The following is a 21,822-nucleotide window of genomic DNA, read 5'->3' on the forward strand; positions in this document are numbered from 1 at the left end:
ATAACGCCTTTATTCGTCCCTGTCATTTTAGTGGAACTAAGCCTGAGCAACCCACGTTGGCATCATGAGGGGCTGTCAGCTGTAACTCCTGGTAAAGCCCAGCCTGTAAGAGCGTCAGGCTCTGCTCTCCTGCTATGAGATGGGGGGGGGGGGACACTGTGCAAACGATCTCAGATGAACTACCCCAGGGTCAAGATCAATGGTCAAAAAGGCCTTGTGGCCCGAAGAGCACATGCTGGTGTATCCCCAAGACCCTTGACAGGGACTTGAAGGATGGGTAGGGTGACTTGAGACAAGGTGTTCCAGAAAGGACATGCAAGGCTCTCCCCGTCGGCCTCCACTCTCCCTTTCCAGCCTCATCTCTAGATCAGGAGATCAATATCTCAATTGTTTTCACATGGAAACTTAGCTTTATTTTCTCCTACCTTTCTTGGCACGCGTAAAGAATGGAAGGTTAGTATTTTCTTCACTTCCCACGAAGGTCTGAAGATTAAAGGTCTCCATGCTCTTGGGGAAAGCAGAATGGGTTTTGGTTGTTAGTGTTCTGAGCCTTATCAGAAATACCATGAAACAGCATGAAGGGTGGTGGGGTTTGGAAGAAGAGGCTGAGATTCTACAGAAGCAGGACTTCCTTGAGAGTGTGGGAAGGAGAGAGGACTGTGGGCCAGGAGAAGTGAGTATTCAGTTCCTCGCCCTGGCAGGGCCCTAGGAGGAAGGACCATAATGAGGGGACAGAGGTGGTGGGCTCTGTGGAAAGATGGATCTCCAGGACCCAATCCCCGGCTGAGCCCAGGTCACAACAGTCCCCTGACTTTAAGGACCTTGCAGAAACAGGCAAGTGAGGCACCACTGCAACGACCTGTGTGGATTAATGACCAGTGAAGGCCCCACCCCAGAAGCCGTGAACTGTGGACAGCCTGGGGTGGGGTGGGCAGTGGGCCCCAGGAGTAGTAAGTTTGGACTTCCCTGCCAGCTCAACAAGACAGGGGCTCAGAGTCAAGATTAAGTTGATTTTTAGATAATAAGGAAATGGTACCTTTCCTGCCCCCCTGGGTTTGTGAGCTGAGATTTATACTTGCTACTCTCTTGTCCCTTTCCTGCAGGGACCCTCAGCTCCATCCAGGCTGGTCTGACCTTTCTGTCAGATCTGGGCTCATTCCCAAGTCCCCTCCTCCAGGACTTCCGGGAGCCACTCCGTGGCAGCCGCCCCCCACTACCCCCACCCTCAAAGGCCCTCCCTCCTCTGAAGCTTAAAGCTCAGGGTATCACCTATCTGACAAATGAGTATGGTGAGTTCTCTCTGCTGTGCAGGGACCTGCTCCCCAGCATGGCCAGGAACTTCATGAAGGTAGAGATTAGACCTTTCTCCTAACTCTGCACTGATCCTTGGACCATCTGCCCAGTTGAGAGACCCACCACAGGGCCCAGGGCTCAGGCCTGTCAGCAGAAGCCCCAACGCTCTGTCACCCCCTTTTCTCAGCTCACCCACACCACAGCGCTTGCTGCCACATTTGCCAGCACCCGGGGCAGACACCATGTCCCTTCTGTCTGCAACTCCCAGCCTGCCTCTGGGATGACCCGTCACCTAACCAGCAAGCGGGTGTTGGGTTGCCCCCTCCCAGGATGAGCCGTGCCCACTTCCTCCTCCACCTTCCATAGATGGGCAGATTTGTGCAGGAGCCTGATGTTGGGAAATGAACCCGTTTGTGTTAAGAGCTTATAAGCTCTGTGTATACCAGGACCAGGGCAGATGTAAACACTTGAGGCCTCTCTTCTCCAGCTAGATAAATTTCAGGCTTTCACTGCCACACTACACACGCACTGTTTAAAAAAGGTGTCAGCTGCAGCCCATGCTCTTGGCAGAAGGCAGCTCTCCCTCTCCCAGCTGAAGTCCTAGATTCTGGGCCACTGACGCTCAGGCCAGTGGGTGGGAAGCCCAGAGAGTATCTCCTAAAGGGGCCGGCCTGGGACCCTCTGGTCTGTGGACAAAGGGGGACTGTCTGTGAGGAATAGATCCTGTAATGCTATGGAGACCCAGACATCCTTCAAAAGCCCTGGCTGACCTACACAGACGTGTTCTTTTAGTTTAAGCTTTAGGTCCCGTGAAAATAAGAATGCTACTCCCTTCACCCCTAACAGGGCGATATTTTAAATTTTATTTATCATTTGTTATTCATTTATTCATCTGAGCACCTACTGTGTGCCAATGTGCCAGGCTTCAGACCGCCCACTCCAAGTTCCCTAAAATCCCACCATTAGTGCCAGTCCCATTCGCTTAAGGCTTTCACACCTAGATGTATATATATTTGATACAGACAGACAGATGGTGTATACTATATATACAGCTCCTCATCCCTCACCGCCGAGTCATGTTTTAAATTTTATGCATCATTTCATTCAACCAACATCTATAGGGCACATATGACATGCAGGCTACTCTCCTAGACACCGGACACAAACAAGACATAATCCAGGCCCTGGGGAGCTCCCCTCCATGTAACAGGGAGGTGACGAGAGGTGGCTTTGATGGGCCTCGAGAGCACGGAGGTGGACAGACCAGTGTAGGCTGTGCAGGACGAGGGGAGTCGTCAGGGAAGGGGGCCCCTCTCACAGCACGGCCCATAGGACCTGGGGCAAGCCCACCCCTCTCGGGGGCTCCCCCTCCTCTTCTCCAAATGAGGAACTAGATCGGGGCTCTTGCGTCCTTGAATTTCATGAACCAATAAAATATCAAAACCTAACTGAGGGAGCCATACAGCTCACCAACAATGCTATTCCACTGAGTAAGAAACATTACAGAAAAAGAAAAATCAGGACAGTGGCTACCGCCTGTATCACCATTATTTCATGAGAAGAAGGACATTTTAACCCAAAAAGCAAGAAGGGCATAGTCTCAGAATGAAGGCTGATCCTTCAAACTGGATTCATCATCCAACTAGAAAGCGTTGTCCTTGGGCTCACTTTGCCCAGTCCAGGTGACTAGATGACCCACAGACCCGCCAAAGCCATGACTAAGTGGCCCAAGCCCAGCCAGAGACACAGTCAGGCGACTTCTAAAGACGTCTCTGGGGCACTGTTGGGGGCACTCAGTCCACAACACTTCCTGGGGCCCCTTTCCTCTCCCAACTGCTTCCCCTCACCCTGCAGCTGCTCCCCTCAAAAACAGTTCCTCTCCAGCTTTAGTCTGCAGCCCCCTAGCTTCAAGACCACGATGGCACAAATCACACCGGGCACTCGTGTGCTCCGGCCCTAAGTAATCGGGGAGGCTGCTGTTCAGCGCGGTGGACACTGTCCTGCACTTCCCAGACCCTCTTGGAGCTGCCAGGAGTCTGTGGGCAGACGGTGTCCAGCCATGTTCACCTGGGCCTCAGCTGCAGAGAGCTGCCTCGTCCCAGGTCCTGCCCCTTCTCGGCAGCTGCCTACATCCAGTGACCCGTGTGGAAGTGTAAAGGTCTGGCCACCTCCGCCCTACACAGGGCAACTCTAACCAGCCATTCTAGCTCAGGCTGACCTGACCTGTAAGGCTGGCCAAGGCTGTTGTCGAACCATCCGCTCAACTTCCTCCTCCGCCGCCCACTCCCGCTTCTTCCCCTTCCCTTCCCCAGGCGCTGGTCCCAACGCGCTCCTTCATAAAAGCATTCTGCACTCTAAAGTCGGGCTCAGGGTCACCTCCCCACGGTATCCAACCCACGCCATCAGCTCAGCCCTTCCAGCCCAAATGGATGGGCAGCCTTTCCCTCCACTGCCTGGCGAAGGGACATTCCCATACCCCTCCTCCATGAGCAAACTGGAGTCCTGATGTGTCCCTAAGGAGCTGAAGGAGCCTAGAATGTATTCTTCTCTTTTAACAAAGACTAGCCTTCAAGGCCATTGTCTAGCAATGGACTCAGCAGGTCAGCTCTGAGCACCAAGGCTGATCAGTAGCCCCTCTGTCCAGGGAGGCCCCTACTCTCTCCTACAAGCACATAGCTGGAAAGTTGCAAGAGCACATGAGTTAAGGGGGAAACAAAACTCTTGGATCTAATAGCTTTAAAACATAATCCTCATGTACACAATGGAGGTGGCGGGACGATGGGGGAGCCGGAATGGCCCCTATTCTGGGCTTCTGTTACGGGTGACACTCTCGGGTGTCCCAGCCTTGCACTCTGCTCACACCAGAAATTCAACAAAATCCAACTGCCTGGAGTAGGAGGGAAAAACGCAAAAATGGTTGCCTTGTGTTTATGACCTTAATTCTACATGTCCTACCTGCAAAACCCTGGCCAGGGAAGTATGAGCAAAATAAGCCCCAAAGTTGAGCGGCTGCTGCTACTAACAGAGATCAAAGGCAGAGGCCCTTTGGCAAGAGACAGAGGTCCGAACAGAGGCTGGTGGCCTGCTCCAGAGAGGCGTGGCCAGGGCTGGAGCCAGCTGTGTCTGAAGCCAACTCTAGGAGGGCAGAAGGCCCAGAACCCCACAGTACACACACCCACGGGAGGAGTAGGGGCCTGGAAGCAGCCCCTCCCCAAGGAACCGGGCTGGATTCCCCGGGGACCATGCACACACTTAGCACAGCAGCACAGCAGGGCCACTGATGCTGGTGACTGAGAGCCTTTAGTGAGGGGCCCTGCTCTTCTGAGCCTGCTCTGCCTTGAGGGTCCACATGCCCACAGGTGTGCACAGGTGCACGAGTGTGTGTGCACTGACATGCGTCTGCCACACACAGTCACTCTGACACAGCCCCACACATGTGTATGCAGTCACTGACCAATAGTAGAGACTGTGGCAGCCTCCCAGGGCTTTCTGGGGTTCAGGGGAGAGGCCCTGCCCTGTCTTTGTCCTAAGACAGTTGTTCTCCAAGTGAGGTCCCTGGACCAGCAGCATCAGCATCACCGGAGAACTTGTCAGAAATGCTTTGTGTCTGTTTCTCTCGCCCGTGGAACCCTGAGCTGTCCAGGGGCCTCCCATGGGGCTACAACTCCCCCACACGCTTTTTCTGTGCCAGCCTCTATGCTCAATAGACTTCATGTACGTTATCTCATTCAAAACTCACAGATATACTGCAAACGTGCACCGTATTGTGCCTCTGCTTTCCAGATGGGGAAGCCAGAGCTCGGAAGGCTTGGACTTGCCTGGAGTCCACAAGGCTCCTAAGTGCGCGCCCTTAATCACATTCTAGAAGTAGCTCCGCCTGGCTGAATGTAAACACCCCACCCAGGCCGGTGCCCGCTGTGCCAGGCCCCACCCCTGCCACTCCCCATGTCCCCGGGTCTCTCCCCATCTCAACAGCCAGTCCTAAATCTTTCTTCAAGAGACAAGGCCGGGTCATCCACGCCCCGGGTGGGACAAGGGGCAGGAGGCAAAGCCCCACCTCGGGAGCAGGCAGCACCTCAGCCAAGGCCCTCGCCGTCCCGCACACCCCACCCCACCCCGAGAGCAGTCGGGACGCACGCAGCCCGGCCTGCACCCCAATGCCCGGAGGGACAGCCTGCTGTGCAGCTGACCTGCGGAATCCAAAGACTGCTGCACTGCTGTGCGTGCATCTGATCGAGAACATCCTGAGTTACATTAGGAGGGACCTGGGTTTGGGTCCTAACTTACTGCGTGACCTGCTCTGGTCCCCTCTTGGAATCTGTTTTTCCATTTCTGCAGTGAAAGGGCTGACTGATGATTTACAAGGATGTTTCCTGCTCTGAAACTCTGTCTTGGAGTCTAGATTTCCACGTGACATTGGAGAAGTCTGACGGAGACAAGGGAATCTGAAATGCCAGTGGCTCTGGACCCGGCTCTCTGCTCAGCCTAGCTCATCTTTGCCTGAGACTTGGGAGTGAGCCCCGGCTCCCCGGACGCGCCTGGCTTTGCACCTACTCCTCCCTCTCCCACATACTCACCAAAGGGGATTTCTCTTCTACATATCCCAGAAGGGCACCAGGGCCCTTGTCCCCAACCCAGAGGCAGCCATGGGGGCCTGTGCTGTGGTGACTGACGCCAACATCTCATCCGGCCTGGAGAGCAACATCACGGGCCTCACAGCCTTCTCCATGCCCGGCTGGCAGCTGGCACTGTGGGCCGCAGCCTACCTGGCTCTGGTGCTGGTGGCTGTGACAGGCAACGCCACAGTCATATGGATCATCCTGGCCCATCAGAGGATGCGTACAGTCACCAACTACTTCATTGTCAACCTGGCCCTGGCCGACCTCTGCATGGCCGCCTTCAATGCCGCCTTCAACTTCGTCTACGCCAGCCACAACATCTGGTACTTTGGCCGTGCCTTCTGCTACTTCCAGAACCTCTTCCCCATCACAGCCATGTTTGTCAGCATCTACTCCATGACTGCCATCGCCGCCGACAGGCAAGAGGGGGCAGTGGGGTAGCAGAGCAGCTGAGGGGAGTCGGCTCACTTGGCTGAGGTTCAGACAGGGGTGGTAACTTGCCTGCAGTCACACAGCAAGTTAAGGGCAGAACCCAGGGAATGCATTGCCTCCCAACCTGATCATATCCTAAACTATGCATCTGGAAGACAGGGGACTATGAAACTGAAGCAAGCCAGGTTAAGGCTAGACACAAGGAAGAACTTCACACTAGATGGTTGTTCAAGGCCACAGGGGAAGAGTGATAGTGTTTTAGGGACCTTCTGGAGTGTTCTCTGGAGTTGCTCTTTGTTGCAGCACCTTTCACTAAAAGGAAACTGTTTATATTGTTTTCCCACTCCTAGATAGATTACATGAGGGGTAAATTTAACACTGCATGTAGTTATCATATAATTACAATGAGCCAATTACTTTCCCAATGCTGCTGTCTGGGGCGCAGGTTGTGACCCTCTGCTGAGGGGGCCGGGGGGGGGGCAGAGGAGGGATCAGTGGGCAGATCTAGAGTCTTCTTTGGACATGGAAGGGGACTGTGTGTCCCCAGAAGTGTGGCTGAGAGAGACAACAAACAAAAAGGGACAGCGGGAAGACAGCAGGTGTGTGTGGGAGGCAGGACTCTCAGAGACACAAACTCCTCCTCAGGAAGGTTTGATGAGGTGTGGGCGTCGCAGTTCCCCAATGACCCCCGCAATCTCTATCCCAGCCCCACTGGCCCAGCCACCTCTCACCCACAGCAGCTCGAGTCTCTGCTCTTGGCTATTTTACTATGAAGTTTCCCTGCAGCTTTCACTTGAGAAATGTATTTCTACTAATTAAAAATGAAAAGAAAGTCTGAAAACCATGCATCTAGGCCAAGCTTCTAATTTTGCACCAGGGAAACTGAGGATAGAGATGGACAGGATCACCTCAGGTCAGCCAGCAAGTTGGAGCAGGGCCAGGAGCCTGGAGTCCAGACCTCCTGGCTGTCAGCCCTGGACCACATCCTCCATGATCCAACCACAGCCCCCAACCCCCCACCAAGAGCACCTTAACACACCCTAGATATTTCTGAAAGTCCCACTAATAGCCCCCGAAATCACAGCCTCATGGGCCTTCCATTTTAAATGCTGAGGGGCAGGGGAGTATGGACTGTAGAGGGTAGGGTGGGAGCCAGGAGATCAGGCAGGAGGCAGCTGAACAGTAATCCAGGTGAGGGAGGATGGTGGCTCAGGTCAGGGTGGTAGTGATGGAGACCCGTCCCTTCATTTCTTCATTAATTCTTATGTTCATTGCCTGCTGTGTACAAACACTGTTCTGGGCATTGTGTGGGGGGAGGGGAACAGATAAAGATGTCTGCCCTGGTGAGAACTTAAATAATAATCACAAGAATAAATAAATTTTATATTGTATTTTGAGGTCATGAGAGCTATGGGAAAATATTAGGAAGGGGAAAGGGCCTCAAGGTGCTAGGGTGTGTGTGTTGAGGTGGGCCAGGGCGCAGTGTTAGGGTGTCAAGGTTGGCCTTATTGTGAGGGTGGGATTTGAGCAAAGGCAGGAAGGAGGCGAGAGACTGAGCCCCGCGGGGTCTGGGGGAAGAACGTTCCAGGCAGAGGCGCAGGAGCACGCCTGTGTGTGTGAGGAGCAGGGAAGGGGCTGTCCTCACCTAGACGGGGTGGAAACACTCACAGGGCACAGAGTCCCATTCACGTGATGCCTAAGACCTCAAGACATGAAATTCCCTGCCCAGGGCAAGGGCTAAAGAAAACATGAGGCCACAAGGTTCAGATTAATCCCAGGGAGGAAGACCTGGGGGTCATGGAGGACCAAAGCCATTTCTGGTGAATTTAAAAGAAAGACATAAATAGGACTGACCACACTCTCCAATCCCGGGCTCCTCTGCCTGCAGGCACTTGTCAAGCATCTCATTTCTCTGCACAACAACCCTAATGGCCCAAATTATGATCATCCCATTTCACGGAGGTGGAAACAGAAGCCCAAAGAGCTCAGGTGGTTCGCTTAAGACCCTCCTGCTGGAAAGCGGTGGAGCCAGGACTCATTTCCACATCAGTCGGAATCCAAAGTAACAGGCCTGCCGCTCTACAATTAGCGTAAGAAAGAAAGCTCCTCTTGCCCGCCCCACCTCCCAGGGCAGCAAGGGAACCTGAGTCCCCCGGGGGGTGAAAATCACAACTACAAATGTAGGCAGCACACCACGCTTCGCTGGGACACCAGCAGTGCCTGGACTATGTCACCAACAGAAATCACAGATACTCACACAGAAATCTCAAAGCATCACCCACACTTGTCGCTAGTGCTTCAAAATTACCACGGTTCCCAAACCTGCTGCTAGATCTTGCTAAGAGGCTGATAAGGGAGAGTGTATGACACTATGTCCCCCATTTATTTTACATCTGGATAACTGTACTTAGGATCACTGATTGCATTTGTAATCCTGTGTATTTTAATTTATGCATATAAAAGCTTTACTCTGAGGAGGGGTCCGTGGGCTTCCCGGGATGGCCAGTGGGTCCAGGACACATGAGGGCCCCCTTGAGCCCCACACCCTCCTTCCAAGGAGGAAACCAAAACCCCAGGAAACACAGCAGGTAGAGGCAGTGTGGGGGCTGAGGTGCGGCCCTGCGTTTTGGGTTCCCTTGACTTTAGGGAAGCAGGCGGCTACTCACAGCTCCCCCTTCCTCCTTCAGGGCCCTAGACGCATGAGGCCTCAGCCCACTAGGTCTCAGGACAGTCCCACAGCGGGTGGGGGTCCTGGGAGCAGGCGGGAGCTACACACCCTGGGTTCAAAGCCAGCAGTGCCTCTTCCAAGCTGGGTCTCCCCCTGGCCCCCCGCAGCTGTGGAAGCTGGAGGTAACAACTACTTACCAGGCCTGGAGGTGCCAAAGGCAGGACACAACCCCACAGGTTCCCTCAGGGAGAGGCAGGAGCTGAGGAGACCAGCCTGCTCCTGGCCGACCTCACCGAGGAGCTGGACTTTTATGTAGACTTGGCTGAATCCATAGAGGAACGAGGAATTCCAGGTCGAGGGGGAGAAAACAACTCGTAGAGGGTTGGCAGGGTTGTTCCGTGGCCAGTGTGAGCAAGGGAAGGGACAGGAAGTGGTGACACAAGAGGCTGGACAGTGCATTAGCCACATGCAGAGGGCCCTGAACGCTGAGTTTAAAGGTCTGGGCCCACATTGTCCAAAAATATAACCACAGCCATATGTGCATGTTTATGTTTAAATTAATTTAAATTAAAAATTCAGTTCCTCAGTCATATTAGCCACGCTTCCAGTGCTCACAGCCACGTGTGCATATGTAGAGCATTTCCTCCACCACAGAAGGCTGGCGGGCAGCCGCTCTGGGCTTTGTCCAGGAGACTGTCGGGCTCTGTTACGGTTCTGAACATGAGAGGGACTGTGGCTGAGGAGCTCGACGGGGCTGAGCCTCAGGCCGACGGCCCGGGCTGGACTTCCGGTGTGGCCACATTGCCCTCCTGTGGCCACCTGAGAGCATGTCCACGCTCAGAGGGAGGCCGGGTGGCGGAAAGGTGAGGGTGGGCTGGGGCTTAGGGCACTAGTGTCCCACATGGCTGTGGGAGGGTCACAGCCTAGCTGGCTCTCTGCAGGTCACCAGCAGTGTGTGAGGAAGAGGACTAGGAGACGTGGGCCTGGGGTGGGGGAGAGGAGGTGGGGCAGGTCTGACGCGAGGGCGCCCACTGCTCACACGGCCCTCTGCTCACAGGTACATGGCCATCGTCCACCCCTTCCAGCCACGGCTCTCAGCGCCCGGCACTAGGGCAGTTATTGCTGGCATCTGGCTGGTGGCCCTGGCCCTTGCCTTCCCCCAGTGCTTCTACTCCACCATCACCATGGACCAGGGTGCCACCAAGTGTGTGGTGGCCTGGCCCGAAGACAGCGGTGGCAAGACACTCCTTTTGTAAGACCTGGGGGTGGGGGAGGCGGTGTGTGTGTGTGCATGCACATATGTACAGTGTGTACACGTGGGTGTGCACATGGGTCTGAGAGTGAATCTGGGATTACGTGAGTACAGTATAAACTAAAAGTAACAGCATTTACTAAGTGTCAGGCTTGGTCTAAGTACTTTGCATACATGAACCCATTTAATTCTAACAACATAGGGGTATGGATGTATTATTATTCCTATTTTTTGGATGAGAAAACTGAGGTATTAAAAAACTACATAATGTCTCTAAAACCACACAGCTAGTAAGTGGTAAATCAAGGCTTTAAACTTAGGCAGTCCTGCTTCAGAGCCCAGTCTCCTTGCCACTCTGCTACTTAAAAAAGGGTGTGTGTCTCCCTAAATGAGGACAGGTATGTGTGCACATGTGACATGCATGTGTGTCTGTGTATGTGTGTAAGTATCTGAGTGTGTTTGTGGAAGGGTGTGTGCACATGGGTACGTGTTTGGGAATGTGTGTTTGGGGGAGGGCATCGTAAATGCTCAGGCCACAGAAGGTCGGGGTATTGAGGCAGAAAGAAGGGGTAGGGGATGAGCCTGAGACGTTTTCAGGAGTCTGGTGCCAGCCTGGTGCTCAGGTGAGCACCATGGGCTGGGGGACGGGGGGAGAAAGCAGAAGAACTCAAGCATGGTCCAGCTGCTGTATGACTCTGGGTAAGTCCTTTCCCTCTCTGGGCTTCAGTTTGCCCAGTTCTCAGGGTGTGGCTTGTCATCCCCAAGCAGGGCGTGGTTGGTAGTAGACAGTAAAGAACTGCTTGAGGTTCTGGAGTCAGTAGTCATGTTGGAGTCCTGCTCTGTCCCCTGCTGGCTGGAGGGCCTTGCTGGTCACTTAACCTTTGGCTCCTTCTCCCTCAAATGGAATTAGTAAGAGAATCTTCCTCAAGGGCTGTTGTGAGCATACATGAGAAAATGTACCTGTCGCACTTAGCACCGTGCCTGGCACAGAACCGGCACCCAGTATGTGGTAAACAGCAGACAAACGAAAACAAAGCTGGAGGTGGCAGATTTAGTCCAACAAAGGCCCAGCTGCCCCAGGCATGAGGATGTGCAGGCTCGGAGAGGCCAGATCACGACAGCCACCCCCCCCCCCCCCCGCCTCGGTTAACACCGCTCCCCTGGCGCCCGCCCCTACCTGGTCTCCGCCTGTCCTAAGCACCGCGCTGTGGCCTTAAGGGAAGGCGCCATTTCTCTGAGAAGCTTCTTCCCAAGGACTGCTGAGTTTCGAGGGCAGACCCTGCCCTGGGGCTCTGCCCCTACCCTGCACCCGCGTTCTCGGGACTCACTGCTCCAATGGCGGTGGACGTAGGGACGCGCCCCCGCCCCTGACTCAGGGAACGCGTGGAGAGCGGAACGTTTCGTGACTGGCCACTGGGGGGCGGTGTTTCCTCACCTTAAGAGTGGGTTTTTCTCCCTCAGGTGGGGAACAGTCAGAATTTAGGGTATCAAGCACCAGATTTTGGGGAATGGTGAGCTACAACCCTGATTTAGGCAACAGGGGAAAACAGGAGGGCAGAGATAGGCTAGGAAGGCTGTACTTTGGGGTTACTTCGAATTCTGGGAGGATTTGGGGAAAGCCTGGTTTCTTGTGTGAGAATGATCATTCCTGGGTGAGGGAACTTCTGGGATTTAGACTGCGGGCTCCATCCTTACAGGTTCACATCCTGTATATACAGGAATCTGATGAAATGACAGATGCCCTCTCCAGGAAAATGCACATACGCTCCCAAAATCAAAATACAAAAAAGGCAGTCCAGGCTGGGAGAGGAGGCATCCCTGATTTTTGGCAGGCCCTAGAAGACAGTCCCTGAGGGTCCTTGGCACTCATTTCTGGGTGGGAACCTAGCCCAGAGTGAATTCCTATCCTGCACTGCCATCCCAAGGAAAGAATGCGGGAACTGGTAGGTGTTACTCATACTTAAGAAGGATGGTAGAGATTACCTCCTCCTTACAAATGGGGAAACCGAGACTGAGGAAACGATCTGACTTGCCTAAGGTCACTTTTTTTTTTTTGGGCTGATAGCCTAGATTTAAAAAAAATTTTTTTAATTGTGCCTAATGGCATTTTAAATTTTAAATGAATGCATTACTTGGTTAACTTTTTCGTTTCCTATTTATTTCCTTGTTTGGTAACTTGTGTGCCACTTGGAAAGACTCAAAGCTAACGCTAGAGTGTCCCTTTTGCAGCAGGGGAAGCCCTCTTTGGGCACATATGCTAGCCAGTGTTGCCTTTTCTTTTCTTTTCTTTTCTTTTCTTTTCTTTTCTTTTCTTTTCTTTTCTTTTTTCTTTTCTTCCTTTCCTTTCCTTTAAATCAAACCAAGGCCTTGGGAGGTGGCCCAGGGTGGCCCACCTGGGGCAGCTCAGGGGCGCCGGCCAAGTCCCAGTGACTAGGCTCTGGCGGATGCTGGAGTCGCCCCCGGGCCGCCCCGTGCCCAGGCCCTCGACTCTCCCTCCAGGTACCATCTCGCGGTGATCGCCCTCATTTACTTCCTTCCTCTCGTGGTGATGTTCGTCGCCTACAGTGTCATCGGCCTCACGCTCTGGAGACGCACTGTTCCCGTGCACCAGGCTCACGGCGCCAACCTGCGCCACCTGCAGGCCAAGAAGAAGGTGAACTCTGGGGGCGGGGAAGGAAGTCTGGCCCTGCCTCCGGAGATGCTGTTTCCGCCTTGTCCTTGATAGAATTCACCTGTAACTTGCCCTTGTCTTAAGTCCCTGGCCAGAGCCTTCTTTCCATCTTTCCGGGCCAGCGAACTTGCCTTTGGTCTTTGGCCAAATACAAAGCAAAATGGAAATTCCCAGAATTTTAGGAGAATTAGGAAACCCTAAAGCTCCACAGAATTTCAGGTACTTCCAAGAATCTTAGAATGATAGAATCTGAAAATCTTAGACTTTCTGAATAATCAGAATGTCGAATTTAAGACGCCCCATAGAACTACAGGAGACTCCTGGATAGAATCACAGGAGAATTCTCAAATGCTGGCACTGCAGACCTCAGAGATCGTGGAGACTGGATTGTGGTCCAGCTACATCATTTGTCTTCAGCGTCCAACCAAAATGTGTCTCCCTCCCCGCTGCCACTCAGGGTCTCCCAAGGATCCTGATTTGGCATCTCTGTTCCAGACCTTCTCCACTCTTTCCCAGTCAAAGCTCATCTTTGCCATTCCCCCTTCCTGTTAGACGACCAGGGGAGGTAATGGGCTAATCACATCACGAGGCAGGTCAAAGTCTTGGCTTCTCATCTGCCATTAGGTATTTTCCACAGGGCGATTCAGGGAGGCGGTTGGATATGGAGAGCTGATCTCCATTTGCCATCCCTGGCTTGCCCTCCGTGCCTCCTGGGACACTGGGTCATGCTCGGGGGTATCTGCAGAGACCAGGCCATGAATAGGGAAAGGTCAGGGAGCTGGCCCCTGGGCAGAGACTGGGGTCCCCAGTTGAAGCCTCACTACCTATGGCTAGAAGGGCTGTGGCAGACAGACTGCAGGAAGACGGGGGCCTGGGAACCCATAACTGGCATGGGTCTCCCCTAAGGATGGGGTCAGGAGTGAAAACTCATTCACTCTCCAGGGAGGTGAGCTGCTCTGCTCTAAAAGGGATCCGGGACGCCTTTTAGACGAGCTGGGCTTTGAGGAGTGAGGCCTTCAAAGGAGAGATAGCTATGTGGGCAGAGGGACCAGCCTGAGCAAAATCCCCGAGGTGGAGGGCCTAGGAGTGTCTGTGTAGAAGATGCTCTAGGGGACTGAGGCTGTAGAGGGGGATGGGGCCTGCTTACTGAGGGCTTCTCAGGCTGGCAAGAGGGGTGCCTCACCCTTGGGAAGACTGGGGCTTAGGGCTTCCAGGCGGGGAGTGACCTGAGTCTCTCCTGGACCAGTTCGTGAAGACCATGGTGCTGGTGGTGGTGACGTTTGCCGTCTGCTGGCTGCCCTACCACCTCTACTTCATCCTGGGCAGCTTCCAGGAGGACATCTACTGCCACAAGTTCATCCAGCAGGTCTACCTGGCGCTCTTCTGGCTGGCCATGAGCTCCACCATGTACAACCCCATCATCTACTGCTGCCTCAACCACAGGTGAGCCCTCCCCCGAGCCCTCCCCATCTGGGCTCCCCTGCACAGCTTGAGGCTGTGCCTCCCACCCCAGCAGGGGGTAACCATTCTTACAGGGAGCCTACAGCACAAGCCTCCCTCTGTTTCGGGCCGACCTTGAGCCCCACCTCCTGCCCAAAGCCTTGCCCCATTCCCTGGGCCACATCTCCCACTGTTGGCCTGTTCCTGCTCCTTCTTCTGGGCACTGCATCTGGGACAAGGAGAAGAGAGAAGGGAGGGACAGAGATGGATGGAGGGGAGAGGCAGAGAGAGGCAGAAGTCCAGCCAGAGAGGAAGGAAAGAGCCAGATGAAGGCAGGAGGGACTGACATTTGTAAGAGCTTCCTGCAATGAGGAAGAACTGAGGACTTCCCTTGGGCTCAGTGGAAACCCAGCAGTAAATAGCACTCAGTCGGAGGTCTGGGGCAAGACTGGAGGAGGAGCAGGCTGCCCCCTGGGAAGACCACAGGGCATTTTCTGCCCTGGAGGGGCTTTCAGGGCAGCTAGGAAATGACCTTGGCAGAGACAGCCAGAGAGGAAGGAGCCACATTCTCACTCCACCCAGCTGGGTTCTCCCATCCCTTGTACTCCTGGAGAAGTGGCGTCCCAGAGAGGGGCTGTATTTGCTCTGGGGCACTGGCAGAGATGGGAAGTGGTGGGCCAGGCAGGAGCCCCAGCACCCAGGAGTCCTGCTTCAGCCTCAGAGAACCTTGAAGGTGGGGCCAGGTAAGAAGAGGTGAGAAGTGGCCTCTGAGTCCTGGCCTCAACAAATGTGGGTGAGGTTGGCCCTGGGTCTCTTTATTCATGCCTTTTATTACCTCCTTGCCCATGTGTCCAGGCCACTCATAATACCAGTAGGGTCTTTGTTGCTCACACTCACCTGGGACAGGCCAGAAGAAAGTGAGAAAACTGATTTTTTTTTTTTGAGTGTTTAATGGGTGCCAGAACCCTCCATTGTCTCTTGAGAGGAAAGTAGATAATATGAGGGAAGTATTATACCCATTTGGCAGATGAGGAAACTGAGCCTCAGAAAGGAAGACACTCCTAAACTCATACAGCAAAGATTCCATGTGTCTCCAAGGCCTGTAATCTCACCCCACATCACACATTTCTCTTGCAAGCAGCTTGTAGGATGAGAACTTGGAGACAGGGACTGTCACCTCAGGGAGGGGCCCTGAGCCGTCTGTGTCTGTGCATTGGTCACTCTCCTGCTACCCAATGACACGGTCCCTGGGAGTCTGAACAACACCCCAGGGCTCTACAAGTTCCTGGGATAACTTCTGATCATGCAGGATTTGACGACACTAGCTCTAAAGTAGGACTGGTGCTCCCGGCAGAATCTTCCTTCCTTCAGAACAGTTCACCAAGTGGCTCTGTGTGTCCGGCGCTGTTCCAGGCACTGGGGATACCCCAGTGAATAAAAATAGCGATCCCTTTCCTCAGGGAGCTGACCTGCTAGTGGGGAGGCAGCGAGAGACAATAGGCAAACATGATGAGTAAGTGAACTACAGAGTGTATTCGGTGATAAATCCTGTGGGAAAAAGAGAGACTAGAGCTGGGTAAGGGAGGACAGGAAGGGCTGGGGGAAGAACTGGAAGAACTGGGCGTAAGGGCTGCAATTTTACAGGATAGGCAGGGTGGGCCTTACTGAGAAGTCCTGAGCAAAGACTTGAGGACCGAGTGGGCCCTGCAGCTGCCTGGGCAAGAGCTCCGGGCGGCGGGAACAACCAAGGCCAGGCCCGGAGGGCCAGGCGAGGACTTGGGCTGGTTCTCAGACGTGAGCAGCCCTGCGGGGCTGACTTTCCTTGTGAAAGAGTCAGTCTCATAGCTGCACTGGAATGGGACCACATCAGGCCAAGGGGAGCAGCGGGCAGACGGCGAGGCGACTGCAGTGATCCAGGTGAGAGGGGATGGCTTTAGACGTGTGAGAAGTGGTCAGTCTAGATATTGCTAAAGTATAGCCAAGAGAATGTGATGGAGACAAAGTCAGGGGTGACCCCAGCTTCTTGGCCTGAACTAGTGGAAGAGTGGAGTTGTGAGTTCTCAGTTGTCAGGAACTGAGATGTGGACCACTGGGCGGCAGCCGGGGTGGGGAGCTTGGTTGGACGTGCTGGATGTAAAGGGCAGAGGCCAGTAAGCTCGCATAATGAAGGCATTTATTGAGCCACACTGTGGAATCTTTAGAGCTGCAGGATGAGGAACCGAAGTCAGGCCTGCTCTTCCAAAACATGGAACTCTGCGTCTCCTGGGAATAGACCATTCGGTTCTTTCCCTCCCTCTGCATCACACAGGGTCTCATCTGTTTCTGCTCCTGACAGGCCAGTGTTCTCTTTCTACCTGCTCTTCCTCATTTCTTCCACTCACTATCTGCTTCTTCTGATCTCTCATTTACCTGTGAGCCCTTGGTGCTGCCATGGGGAGAACTGTTTATTTTTTAAGCAAATGTACTGAAACTAAGTAGTTCCTCGTGTATATTTTCTTTCAAAACTGTCCCCTTGGGAGAGCATCCTTAGTCCACCCAACGTTGCCGAAGCCCCAATTTTTAAAGATTCCTCTTGGAAAACTCTTTTAGAAGCCAGCTAATAAGTCAAACAAGAAAATGTGTTGTCTTTATAATTGTACTAGGCTTATTTTTGTTTGTAATAACAAATGGTCTCATTCAGCTTATTCACCCACTTCAATCCTTGGACTTAGTTCCAGCTACTTCCAAAACCCAAAACCACTAAAGAAAGGGTGTCTCCAGAAACTCTGAGCTCTTAGGAGTGAGGGAGTGACTCTGCTCTGGAGGAGAGAGCGGCTCCTGGAGGTGGCGGCAGCCCTAGGACAGTTCTCATAATTGTCGCCCTCACTCTGGTGCTCAAGGTGACCCTCTACCCACCAGGTTTCGCTCTGGATTCCGGCTTGCTTTCCGATGCTGCCCATGGGCCACACCAACCGAGGAGGACAAGATTGAGCTGACTCATACTCTCTCCCTCTCCAGGAGGGTCAAGAGGTGTCACACTAAGGAGACTTTGTTCATGGCTGGGGATGTGGTCCCCTCTGAAGCTGCCAGTGGGCAGGCTGAATGTCCCCAAGATGGAGTGTCTACTGAACCCTGAAGCCTTGTACCTGCCTGCAGGGTGAGACTTAGTACCCTTGAGAAGTAGCCAGTCGAGAGGACCACACCTGAAAGTTTGGCCCATGCCTCACCCTTCAGTACATCAATGGAAAAACAAGATGGGGCCAGGAACTCTGCAGAGATGCTGACTTTCCCAGCCACCCCTCTCAGACAGTGCTTCAGGGGATCCATTAAGAGTCAGAGAAGACAGTGGGAACTCACATTTACCAAATATAGGAGTTGCAAGTTCAAGTGCCTTCCTGGGGCATAAGACATATGAGTAAATTGGATCCAATATAGAAGAAAAAATGTAAATGTAATGATAAAAGGTAACTGACTTCCAGTGTTTGGGGCAATAGGGAATGGTGGGGACTGTGGCAAACTGGAGGGCCTAGGCACCCAAAGAGACAGTAGCTGATCAGCTCTGGAAAAATGTTGTCATGTAGCTGGGATCCCATTGTTGCCAGAGCCTCTAAATCTTTCAAAAGAAGCCAGAAATCCAAATTTATGAAACTTCCAGACTTGTTAACTTTGGCTCACATTTTTATAAATGTTGGGTAAACCAAACAAAACACATCTGTGGACAGCACCCAGCCATGACAGTGATTCATTATCAGGCTAAAGACACAAGAGAGGAAGCTTCTTATTTTGCAAAGCCTGTGAGTCAATCCAGGGCTTCTCTGCCTCAGCATCTAAGAACCTAGATCTGCCCCAGCGTAGGTGGTGGTTAAGAGTCAAAAGGAGCCTCAGCTGGGTGGCCTCATACAAGTCACCATGACCCTCAGCCTCTTCCTCTTTCAATGACAAAACTACCTCTCAGGGATGCTGTGAGGATGGGAGTGATGCCTATGAACTGGCAGGCCAAACGCAGATGAAGTGCTTCAGAAACAGCAGCCATGCTTGTATCACTACTAAGACAGCCGTTTTACACGAATGCCTCCTGCAAGCCAACAACGCAGCTCTCACCCTTACTTCTGCAGCAAGAAGGTGCCAGGCAGAGAGCGCCAACTGTCCAGGCTCCTGGAAAGCCCTAGGCCTGGCCCAGTCACCCTGCTTGCTGACTCACCCTTCATGCCTCAGTGCCTCTCCAAAAGAACCACATAACGCTGTCAGTGCACACCCAGAGTTTTCCACAAAATCACTGTGCCATAGGCACCGGCAGGGCCAAATAAAGGGACTCTGTTCTCACCAAACCAAGTGAGCGTGCAGTCAGTCCTAGGGAAAGCCACCAAGAGATATGGGAGATGGAGGGGTGGGTGTAGCTCAGTGGTAGAGTGCATGCTCAGCATGTGCTAGGTCCTGGGTTCAATCCCCAGCACCTCCATATTAATAAAAAGGGAGATGTGGGAGACTCACGTGGCACCTCAATCACAGGGCACCAGAGTGCGGACTGATGTGGGTCCACCGACTGGCTGGCGGAGAATCCAAACAGGCAGCCACAGAGAGGAACAGCACCCTCAAGGCTGAGGTGAGGCAGGGATGAAAGGGTCAGACAAGGGCCAGTTTCCTACAGAAGGGTTTCATTTACAACGGGGGTTGGGGAGAGGGCGGCAACTCTGCTACCCTGAGCTGCTGCAAGACTATCCGCTTAGGACAGGGGGCCTATTCATCCAGTGGCTTGGAGCTGGTGGAGAGGGTGATGAGGGTAGGACCTGCTCGGGGATGGCAGGAGGGAGGGCCAAGGTTGCCCTGTCCTCTCATTAAACCCAAACAGCCCCTGCAAGCCAAGCTGACTTTTTCTTGTTCAACTACAAGTGAGGAAGCCAGGCTGTCGGCTGGCTTTACCTTCTGAAAGGTGACGAGGTGGGGGCTCAGGAGTCCCTCCCCAGGGTAAGGGCCTGCGGCTAGAGCAGGAAGTGGGAGGGCAGGTGCTAGAAGGCAGGGGAGAGGCTACTTCAATGACCCTCAGCAGAAAGAGTACAGAAGTCCTCATGCCCAAAAAAGACTGGGTGCTGAAGAACACAGGCTTCATTTCAAACTCTGCCCTGACCCAGGAGGCCACAAAACCCCCCAGGGTTTGGTTTTTGCCACATCCCCAGACATCCTCCCTGCTCCCCAGCCACGAAGCATCACTCGGGTCTTTGAATTGGTACAAAGTTTACTAGGTCATACAACATGGCTCACAAAAGCGATGGGAAATTCCAATGAGCATACTGTTTCTTGATTGGTTTCTTTTACCCGAATGGAGACAAGACACTTTCCCACAGGACTGCCCACCTCCCCCCAAGACAGACAGAATGCAAGACTGTCACAATGTAGCTATGACCAGCTCCACGGACACACAATTCAGTGGCACTGACACACCCTGATGGGAACCTCGGGACACTGGACAGCAGTGGGTGCTGGGCCGGGAGGAAGCGGCGCTAATGCACCCATGGGAGGAGTCCCGGCAGTGTCTGCTGGTGATAATACATTTCACACAGGGGACACATCCCCAAGGACAGGCTGTGAAGGCCCATAAGGCCTGTCAGAGGATGTGACTTTTCATCTTGGGCCAATAAATAACTGTTGGACGTAATGCATAAATTAGAAACAAACGCCACTAAACTTTACACATGGGGAACGTACGACCAGGTTGAAATCAAATCATGCAAAGTGGTAGGGCAGGTGAGGAGGGATCCGGAGGTGAGAGAGATTATCAACAGCACACACTCTATTTTTACCCTACGTTATGCGCCATTAGTTGGCTTTTATCTTCCTCCCCGCGGCGGTGGTGCGGGCCCTGTCGCCGGCGTCTCCCGGCACAGCTCACTGGGCAGAACAGGGGGTCGCTGCTTGAAGAGAGAAGTGCTGGAAGGGCAGCAGGCTCGGGGGCCAGGACTCTTAGCTGCCCGTTTCGTCCCGGAGCCGAACACCCACTGCCGTGATGAGGGCGGCTCCCTTGCCGCTCCCATCTTCGGATAAGAGGAAGGACACGTTACACTTTGGTGACAGTTCCTTTACGGTTTGGTGCATGATTCTGGAGAAGCTAAAAAAGACAAAAAACAGAGGAGAAGGGTAAGTAGGGGAATACGAAAGATGCTGGACCCCCCTGATGACGCTGAAGGACCCTAACAACAAGGAGGGAAGCAAGACGGGGCAGGGGCTGCTTAGAAGCAGCTGCGGCTTACGGAGAACGGCTGGGAGGAAAGTGGGTTTACAGCCAATCCCATTACAATTTGCAGCAGGGAGGCACAACGGAGAATCCAAAACAAGCTTCTCTGAATAGCTTATGAGGGCCACGGCATGAAAAGCATACCCAGACAGCTCCCATCCTCAAAGCCTGAGACTCCTAGGGCACTGAAAACCAAGAAGGGGTGCTGGGGCCTGGCCGTGGACCCCTGAGGCTGACCAAGCTGGTCCGGCACTGGGTCAACTCAGCAGGCTGTGTGGAAAAGAACATCACCCACCCTCAGCTGCAGCCCTCTGAGACCCCAGCCCATCTGCACCTAAAGCCAAGGGAGGGAGCCCCCTCCCGCGCCCCAGTGAAGCATAACATCAAAATGAGAGGTGACTCTAGGTCCTTGCAATTTGTGCTGAAAATTAGATAGGGCCAGGCTGAGGATGCTCAGGGCAGTGGGGCACCTAGAGGTAATACTGACTGCCCTTTGCTGAGTACCGACTAGGTGCCCCACACTTTATGTACATAGCATTCGTCCTGCCTGTGGTTATTATGCCATGAAGAAGAGAAGACTCGGCAGAGATGGATCAGTTGAGCCCAGCTTCTAAATGGTGGTGCCAGGATTAAATCCAAGCATGTCCGTGATTGGCTCCAAAGCCTAGCTCTAAACCACGGTGACAATGAGGACAGCTAGGAAGGTGGAGAGACAGAGGTGGGGATGGAGCAGGACAGATGGTTCCATCCCAAGCCACAGCCATGAGGTAAGCAGGCAATGCCCATGCTGAGTTGGGTGAGTCTGCTTTTAAGTAGGGTGACACTATGGCCCAGTTTACCCGGGATGATCCCAGAGTGATAATTAGTAGCACTCTCTTGACTGGAAAAAGTACCTCAGTTTTGACAATAAATAATATGGTCACTCTGTTCATATGCGCCAAGCTTTGGGACATGCAGTGGATCAAAGAGCAGATGGGCCCATACCATGAGGTGTCGGGTACCTGACCACAGGAGGTCACTCCCCATCCCCGCCCTGCTACAAAGCCCAGGGCCAAAGCTGCTCCTGCCTTCAGGGCTCCTGACGACCTGATTTAGCAGGGGAACCAGACAGTGGGCCTTCCTCCCCTTTCCTTGGCTCCCTCTCCCCACTTACCAAACGCAGCCTCCTGGCCAGGCTGATGGGTGAGCCCATGCCCAGCCTTACCTCCTCTCCTGCTCCCCACCTGGACTCTGCCTGAC

At 53.5% G+C, this 21,822-nt stretch overlaps 2 protein-coding genes across 2 annotated transcripts in view; one reads left to right on the plus strand and one right to left on the minus strand.

Moving 5' to 3' along the window:
• Positions 1–5,596: 5,596 nt before the first annotated feature.
• On the plus strand, positions 5,597–17,490 carry TACR2 (tachykinin receptor 2). The gene is made up of 5 exons (XM_010992789.3): positions 5,597–6,331; positions 10,070–10,264; positions 12,764–12,917; positions 14,182–14,378; positions 17,274–17,490. Exons 1-5 carry the CDS (start codon positions 5,940–5,942, stop codon positions 17,488–17,490), a joined length of 1,155 nt encoding a protein of 384 aa, XP_010991091.1. The 5' UTR covers positions 5,597–5,939.
• A 2,079-nt stretch (positions 17,491–19,569) lies between these two features.
• The window catches only part of HK1 (hexokinase 1), a 64,978-nt gene continuing 62,725 nt past the window's right edge, over positions 19,570–21,822 (minus strand). The window contains exon 18 of the mRNA XM_064488107.1: positions 19,570–20,457. Within this exon, the coding sequence (XP_064344177.1) occupies positions 20,313–20,457 (145 nt within the window). The 3' untranslated portion in view covers positions 19,570–20,312. The remainder of the gene's footprint in view (positions 20,458–21,822) is intronic.

This window comes from Camelus dromedarius, chromosome 8 (assembly GCF_036321535.1).
Source record: "Camelus dromedarius isolate mCamDro1 chromosome 8, mCamDro1.pat, whole genome shotgun sequence".
Lineage (NCBI taxonomy): Eukaryota > Metazoa > Chordata > Mammalia > Artiodactyla > Camelidae > Camelus > Camelus dromedarius.

What these genes read in the sequence shown, in the direction of transcription:
- TACR2 (XM_010992789.3), top strand. Translation starts at nt 5,940, where the DNA reads ATGGGGGCCTGTGCTGTGGTGACTGACGCCAACATCTCATCCGGCCTG. An exon ending in GGTGGCAAGACACTCCTTTT is followed by an intron (nt 10,265 to 12,763) that starts GTAAGACCTGGG and finishes CTCTCCCTCCAG; the next exon opens with GTACCATCTCGCGGTGATCG. An exon ending in ACCTGCAGGCCAAGAAGAAG is followed by an intron (nt 12,918 to 14,181) that starts GTGAACTCTGGG and finishes CTCCTGGACCAG; the next exon opens with TTCGTGAAGACCATGGTGCT.